General features: G+C 42.4%; 1 protein-coding gene across 1 annotated transcript; it reads right to left on the reverse strand.

Moving 5' to 3' along the window:
- Positions 1-7,196: 7,196 nt before the first annotated feature.
- LOC138170038 (small ribosomal subunit protein uS10-like) lies at positions 7,197-7,615 on the reverse strand. The gene has a single exon (XM_069099492.1). It carries the CDS (start codon positions 7,598-7,600, stop codon positions 7,241-7,243), a length of 360 nt encoding a protein of 119 aa, XP_068955593.1. The 5' UTR covers positions 7,601-7,615; the 3' UTR covers positions 7,197-7,240.
- Between the last annotated feature and the right edge of the window lie 1,022 nt (positions 7,616-8,637).

The raw sequence follows: 8,637 nt of genomic DNA on the forward strand, positions 1-8,637 counted from the left end.
TTTTCCAAAGCATTTTTACTCAGGAAAACCATCTGTAGTAGGAAATACAAGTATTATTGTCCCCATTTTATAGAAGAGAGGTGATTTTAATGCTGCTTTTTGCAAAAGCACATTATGAAATGCCAGGAACATATACTCTCTGTGGCATAAAGATATTTATTTTGTGATGAGTAAAGTCATATGTGTTGCAGTGAAGGATCAAAGCCTTCAGTAGGGGGCAGGGTGTGTGTGGAATGTCGACATATTTCAAGGAGGAGGAGACATACATTTTGCAAGCCTTGCCTTGTTCTAGCTCTGTTTGCTGACCATCTCATCTCTCAGCAGGTACAGAAAGTGATGAGGGGGACTGCTACAGTGGACATGATTTTGACCAACAAGAAGGAACTAGTTGGTGAAATATAAACAGGAACACTGGGAGAAAGACACCATGTCTATACAGAGAAGGTGAGCGTGGGCAAGCTCAGACATGGACCCGATATTTTAGTGCAGCCCAGAGTTTGTATGTGCAGCCATCCCAGATTCCACCAAAAACAGATGTTTTGGAAGAGGCTGCTGGAAAAGCTACTTGTGAACACTTCTGGGGCTGTTCATAGAGAGTTTTGGGAAAGCGATGTCTGAAGGAGTCAGAGGTATCAAGGTCTGGGTGTTTGAGGCCCATATTCCATCTACGGACAAGTGGGGAAATGCTGGGATCCAGGCCTGTACCCTACCAGCTCTTGAATTCAGAGAGACTATAGTGACTAGCTAATTATTCTTGATGGGCAGGTTGTGGCAACGGGTTTTGAGGACCATGAAGCAACTATGGTGTTAAATGGACTTGATTCCAGCCGCCCCCACGGCGACATTCTCTTTCCCTGTCCATTCCAGGTCAAAGAGGAAGCTATTGGGTTAACTGAACTCTCTATACACCCCCTTCCCTCCCCCGACACTGACCTCCCCCCAAGAAAGACCATTTCCTGTCCTTGCAGTCAGGAGTGTTTAGCCCTGGCTGTGGCATTTCCAATGCGCTGTGCTAGCCTGACCCTCCTGTTCGTCTCCCACCCTTCCTCCTCTCTCTCTGTTCCTTCTTTGATATTGGATACCTCCTGTTAGGAAAAAAAGAAAGAAAGAATTAGCGCCTTTGGTTTTGTGTTTTTATTTAAGGCATAGAGGAGAGCAGAAAGTGAGCCTGGAATACCAGCTGCACCCTCAGAGGCAGGCACCTAGGCACCTTGGCCGGGAAGCAGCTGAACAATGGTCTCTCCCTAGCAACTGCCAAACCCACTAGAGCTGCCTACATTTTCTAAGGCAGTCCAAGTTAGTAAGCGAGGATAAAGAACAAAGAGAGAAAGAGAGGACTCTATAAGCTGAACCTTCATCCCCCAGATCAGTCATTCTTAAACTTTTTGTCTTAGGATTTCTCTGTATTCTTAAAAACTACAAAGAATATCAAAGAACTTTTGTTTATATGGGTTAACTATCGATATCTACTATATGAGGAATTAAAATGGATACATTTAAAAAATATCTATTGATTCACAAAACAACCACAATAAATTCATTATATATTCACATAAATAACATTTTATTTTAAATAGCTATTTTCCAAAACACACAAAAAAATTTAGTGAGAAGAGTGGAATTCCTTGTTTTTATGTCTGCAAATCTCTTTAATGTCTGGCTTAATAGAAGACAAATGGATTCTCATATCTGATTATGCATTCAATCTGTTACGATATGTTGTTTTGGCTGAGGTATATGAAGAAAATCCAGCTTCATACGGAAATGTATTTGGAAAAGAGAGGAGTATTTTAATAAGCAAACAACATCTTAGTAATATTATGAAAATAGTTTTGACCTCTGGTGCCTTCTGAAAGGGAGTTAGGGACCCCTACACCCAGGTTCATAAACCTCTCTTTGAGAACTGCTGCCCTAGAGCGTACACATTACAAATATGCCTATACTAAATATATATAATATTGTTAAAGATACAACATATATGTTATATTTGTATATACATATAAGATATACAATATTATATATGTAAAACATACATATGTGTTTTCGGAAGCCCAAAAGCCAAGGACAGAAGGGGGATGGAAGAAAGGAATTGTCTCATGGTAGGTTCACTTGGATTCCTCTATCCCTAACCGGAAGCCTGTGCAACACGAGATAACCTCACCGGCCACACTGGCCATACATTCACAAAATGCTATACAGTTGTCCAACAAATGCTACATTCAGAAGGTAAATTTTGAAAAATTTGGAGACAAGATAAAGATGACTCCATGGCTTGAGATTCTAAAAGGGAAGATGGTTCAAGAGGGAAAGAAAGCTCTCAACAACAACAAAATTTTTAAAACTTCTATTAATTTTCAATAAGTTTAATGACTTTTGTTCTTGTATGTCATGTATATGTGTGTATATATATGTATGTATGTATGTTTCATACCCCTCCTCCTCCTACTACAAAATGATGCTTCCTTGTTACAAGGAAAAAGAGTTGGGTAAAACCAATTTATATAGTGATCATTATCTGTCAGAGTACACAGTTTTCTGTACCTGTAGTCCCTCATCTATGTGCTTCCTCATCCCTTCTCCAGGACCAAGATAGGTCATGACAATGATTCATCATTGAGCTTCATGTTATACTGCTGTCATTATGATTGCCTCCTGGTTTTACTTACTTCATTATTCATCAGTTTATAGAAGTCTTCTCATGTTTCTCTAAATTCTTTATACTTGTCATTTCTTATGATGCAATATTTCATAACAATGATATACCACAATTTGTTTCACCACTTCCCAAGAGATAAGCACCTGCTTTGTCTCTAGTTCTTCACTACCACAAAAAGTGCTAGTGTGGATATTTTGATATTTGTGGGGCCTTTCTTTTTGTCTTAGACTTCTCTACCCAGGAATGAACTCTCGGGGTCAAAGGGTATGACTAATTCTGAATTGTTTTCCAGAATAGTTGGAACAGTTCATAGTGGCATATCAGTGTTCCTGTTTTCTTGAAGCCCCAACAATTAAATTCTTATCATATAATCACATGATCCAGGTAAGCAAGAAAAGGGGAAGGGATTTAGAGACTAATGAGCTCAGACTGGAAATCGACCCATTCAAATGATAGGAACAAAATACCCAATCAAGGAAAAGCTGACTTGTAGTTTGGATGAGGACTAAGAAAAGTCCATTATATATGGTGGCAATGAAGAGGTCACTGCAGATAAGTAAATTTGCCAGGATAAAGCTTGCCTGAGACTAGACAAAGGAGGAGCCTGGGAATAGGCCTGGGTGGGGAACCTGTGACCTCCTTAACAAAAGGATTTGTTCTGTAAAACTTGAACTCAGTCAAAAAGCCACACTCAAGGACCTAGAAGACCTTGAGGTAGCCTAAAAGCCACAGGTTTCCCACTCCTCGAATAGGTTCACCAGTAAAAGGGCTTCATGCCCTTCATGTCTCCCATATCCCTTATGTCCCCCCCATGCAGCTTGAAGGGGGAGGGTATCATTCTATTGGAGGACCCCACTGCTCTAGAAGAACTGTTTCCCAAACTACAATGGGAGGAAAGAGGAGATATTTGGAAATGTAGGTTGAAATTGTTTTCTCTTGCTTTCCTCTTCATATTTTTCTTGCATAAGGGTTTTATTATTTAGGGATTTGAGGGAGGGAGAAAAGGAGAGAGACGTAGATAGAGAGACAGTGAGATTATTAGTAACATTTGAGAGAGCAGTTTCAATAGTGAAGCAGGGTCAGAACTCAGTTAAAGTTAAAAATAAATGAGAGGTAAGAAGTGTAGGCAGTGATGATGGGTATATAGATAGGAAAGAGAGCTGACTTAAAAGATGAGAGTGTAACAGGATTTGGAGTCTCCATAACCGAAGGAGGTGCTGAGGACAGGAACTCTCTTAAATTAGGGAATCAGCAAGGCCACACGCCTTCAGTGAGCTTTTGTGAGGCTAGAGGTCAGCCAGAGGGTAGCAAAGGATGATCTTCCCAGGGAGGGGAAGTCACTTACTACATACATCACTAGCTCTGTGACTCAGAACCAATTTTGCTTCTTTCCAAACCGGAGCATCTTTGGAGGTTTTGTGGTGGCAAACCCGGGGCAGAGAAACACTTGTCCTTGGCAGGTTTTGTCCTCACCTGACCAGAAGACGAGTGGGCAGACAAGAGAGTCACACCTGGGCCCCCTGCGGGGAGGGCTACAGAAAGGGGAGCAATAGAGAAGGTCTGCTGATATCTCCTGGGACCAACTTGGAACTGCAGGCAAAGGGGGGATGAGTGAGTGTGATAGTAATGGCATTTAAAGATTCCCCTGTATTGGCTTGGTTTTCAAATTGATTGTGTTAAAACCCAGAGCTTGTTAATCCCACCTGTGGGATGGACTTGTTGATGTGAAAAGAAAGTCCTGAACTGGGAGGAGCTGGTGACGTAGATTTGGAGAGACAAGTGAGAGGCAGAAGAACTTTCTTTTTGGAAGCAGCACCTCGTGGAGAGAGAGAGAGAGACTAAGAGAATTGCTGGTGGCCGCTTTGAATTGCCCTGGACTTTTGAGACCTGCCCCCTGAGCTGCCAAGAACTGAGGAGACATGGCTGTTTTGCTGGTACTTTGTCTGTCTGTTTTGATGTTGTTTTGCCAGATTTGTCCACTGGTGAAAGACAGTCCTTTTGTTGAAGAAGTCCTGGAACCTGGCTGTTCACTAAGAAGCCCTGAGACTGTCCTGCAGACAGAGAGTGAATACTGTCCACTGGTGAAGGACAGTGCTGTTGTTGCAGGGGTCTGGAGACTGTCTTGCAGACAGAGTGAATACTGCCACTGGTGAAGGACAGTGCTGTTGTTGCAGGAGTCTGGGAACCTTTCTGTTGGTTCAGAAGCCCTGAAGAAGGATTTTCTTGTTGTATGTTTACAGAAATCCTGGGAGAGGGCTTTGCTAATGTGTTCAGGGGTTCTAGGACTGTTCTACAGACAGAGGATGAATTCATGAAGGGACTGGCAATGTATCTTGTGGCCTTGCTGAGCCTTGTCTCCCCAGGAACTAAGATTGCTGAGAACTTGCCTCATGTCAAGATGAAGAAAAGACCTCCATTTGGGTATTAAGTGCTGAGCTTAAACTTGATGTAACTCTGGGGTAGATTCACTTGTGATCCAGGGGTGGGGAACTTTTGACCTTTTTGTGTTCTATGGTTGAGCAAATGAATGTAGTTTACTTATGTTTGGAAACTAATCTCCGTTTGAGAAGAGGGGCTTTGTGGTGGACTAAATGAAGGTATAGCCTAGGGGTGGAGTAGTATTTAGAACAGGGACTTTGTAATTGATTGAATGACTGGAAGGTCCTGGGGTGGGGTAGTACTTGGAGATTATTTAATCACACTTAGTAAATGCTGTATTTGGAATGATGTCATGTTTTGACCTTCTCTGTTCTTGGTTTGTCACTGAATAAAATGGAGAGCACCTATGCTGGTATTCTGAACCTTGGGAAGTTGCCTTTCCTTGGTGTTACAGTACAGTGAGAACAGCTCAAATTTAGATAGAACTTTTAGATAATAGACAACTATCATCTCACTTGATCCTCATAACAACCCTATGAAGTAGGTGCAATTATTATCACTCCCATTTTACAGATGGGAAAACTGAGGCTAAGGGACCGACCCAGGCTCACATAGCTAGGAAGTGTTCAAATTCTGGTTCTCCTCATTCCAAGTCCCACACTCCAACCACTATGCCAAAGCAACATCTGACATTACCTGTTGAGACCCATTGGGTTCATAGCCCACTTCAGACGTTTACTGGCTGTGAGACCATAGGCATGTCACTTATTCTACACGGTCTTCATTGTCCTCATCTGTAAAATTTTAAGGGTTGGCCTCTGTGGTCTCTTCCAGCTCTGGATCTATGGATGAGTCTATGAAAACAGCGTCCAGTATTTCTGTTGGGAGCAGAAGAAAGCCATGTGACTCGTCAGTACTCTAAGAAATTGGGAATTTACATAGATCTTTGAGAAAGTGTTGCTCAGCAGAGGGCTTGTTTATTTTCCAAGTGTTGTTTTGGGTTCCATTCTTGTTTTCCTCTTTTTCTTAATCAGATTCTGGTCACATTGTGAACTGGATTCTTACAAGAAATCATTCTTAGTATAGTGCAGAGATCCCAGGTTTTTTTTGTGTTATGACACCTCTTGGCAATTATGAAGCCTATGGCCCCATTCTTGGAATAAGGTTTATAAAAGCATAAAATAAACTAATTAGGATTATGATTGGAAAAGATTACATTAAAATATAGTTATCGATTTTTTTTTTAAAGCAAGCATATGAATCTCTTAAGAACCTGGATAGGTGAGTGGGGAGAAGAGGATGCCATCTTTTGCCAGGTTTCCTGGGTAAGGGTTACAAGCAAAGAGAGTTAGAAAATACCCTACAGTGTACCCAGGTAGAGGCAACCAGGCAGCTCAGTGAACATAACTGGGCCTGGAGTCAGGAAGACCTGAGTTCAAATCCTGCCACAGATGCACACTAGCTGTAAACTGTCGCTTAACCTTTTTGCCCTAATCCGCCAGAGAAAGAAATGGCAAACCTCTCCAATATCCTTGCCAAGAAAACCCCATGGCCAGTATGAGCCACGGAGTCAAGAGTTGGACATGGCTGAATGATTAAACAACAACATACCCACATATTCTGTCATAAGAATGTTTGACATACACAGATAAGCATAATACAAGGTTGTCAGGGAGGTATAGGGTTGGTAGAATGGTCACTCCCACTTCCTTTAGCTCAGATGATCTCTAAGTGCCCCTTTTGCTCTAAAGCCTATGATCCCTATGGAAAAGCATTTTGTTTGACTTCCTCCCGTTTCACAAGTGAGTCCTGAGACCTGGGTTCCAATCCCAGCTCTTTTTCTTAATAGTTGTGCAGCACTGGATAAATCACTTCATGAGGCTCAGATAAAGTTGTCTCCTGTGAGTATGTTAAAATCACACTAGATTCCTTCATGTTGCAGACTCTTGAGGGATTACACCAGAAAGAGGTGAGGAGGAAGCTCTTTCAGGTGTGGGGATCTATGTGTGCAAGGGAAAGGAAATAAGAAATGGAATGTTCTGAAGGGGAATAGCGAGTGGGATAATTCAAGCGGAATGTAGCTCTCATGAAAGAGAGAAACACTTAAGAGTCCTGGAAAGCTGATAGTGGTGGTGGTGGAGGGAGCCAGATTGCAAAGGACTTTTTTTTTTCAATAGTTGCAATCAATTTATTAAAAGAGATTGGTTAGGCATCTGCAATGGTGACTTCAACTTCTACACCTGGTTCAATGCTGATAGAAGTGATCTGTTTAACAATTTCAGAAGGACTGTGCAAGTCAATAAGGCGTTTGTGGATTCTCATCTGGAACCGATCCCAAGTCTTTGAACCTTCACCGCAAGGAGTTTTTCTAGTTGTGATTCGAAGTGTCTTGGTGGGCATTCGAACAGGTCCCTTCACTTTCAAGTTCTTCTCCTTGGCTCCTCTGATTAGGTCGGCACACACTTTCTCGAATGATTTCACTTTGCGGCTGATCAGGGTGATCCGGATCCGGTGAATGGCCACTTCGGGCTCCACAAGGGTCTTGCTGGTGTCTTTGAATGCCATGACAGCGGAGCAGCTTCCTGACCGACTTATTCCTTGGTTGGATCCTAACTTTAGTTATACCACTTTGGCAGTTATGTAAAGGATGGATTGGAGGGGGAGGAAATGAAATATAGAAAGGTTAATGAGGGAGGCTATTTTCAGTAGTTTCAGTGAGAGGTGACATGGGCCTAAACTAGGCCAGTGTCCAGTGTGAGTGGAGAAGAATTGCTAGCATTTACATAGCACTTCAAAGTATGAGCGATAATTTGCAGTGAAGTTTCTCTATTCTGAAAAATCAAATCTAGAGTGGCTTCAGCATCCACTAGGCCCAAGTTTAGAAGTCACCTGACCTTACAGGAATCTGGGACTTAGAGCAATGGAGACAGTGCCACCTCAGCACAAAATATGCCAAATAAGCACAAAACTGCCTTCCTGGCCTTGCATTGGACACCCACATGTTTCCAGGTCCTTTGTCTCTGGGATAGATTCCCGCTTAGAGCAGGCCTCCCCACCAATGAGAGTGAAGGCCAGTTGGGGGTTGGGTTTCTGCATTCGGGGGTATATAACCATGGGCTTGCTTCCACATGATGCCATTTGAGCGACAGGGGCAGGGCCCTTTCTCATGAAGAAGAATAAAGACCTTTTCTAATCTCAGACTCAAGACTCTGAACTTTCATCTCACTCAAAAGTTTTCAAAGCCCTTCACAAATACTGTCTCATTTGATCTTCACTGCATCCCTGGGAGGTAGATGCCATTGTTATTCCCATTTTACAGATGGGGAAAGTGAGGCAGGCAGCAGTTAAATGACTTGCCCAGGGTTACATAGCTAGTAAATGTCCGAGGCCAGATTTGAGCTCAAATCTTCCTTACTTCAGGTCCAGCACTGTATTCCCTGAAGCTTCTCACTGCCTATGAAGGGGACAGATGTGAGCTAAATGGTTGTAAAATTCACAAGCATTGGCTATTTACTGGAGATGCAGGTGAAGAGTCAGAAGGTGTGAATGAGTCGTGATTTTAACGCCTTGTAAAGAGCACCTGCACTGATGAGTTTGCAGGT

This window comes from Petaurus breviceps, unplaced genomic scaffold (genome assembly GCF_028583685.1).
Source record: "Petaurus breviceps papuanus isolate PSGF00001 unplaced genomic scaffold, PetGlider_PUasm1.0 38, whole genome shotgun sequence".
In the NCBI taxonomy this organism is placed as follows: Eukaryota; Metazoa; Chordata; class Mammalia; order Diprotodontia; family Petauridae; genus Petaurus; species Petaurus breviceps.

Excerpts from the sequence above, each read along its gene's own strand:
- LOC138170038 (XM_069099492.1), bottom strand. The coding sequence starts at position 7,600 with ATGGCATTCAAAGACACCAGCAAGACCCTTGTGGAGCCCGAAGTGGCC.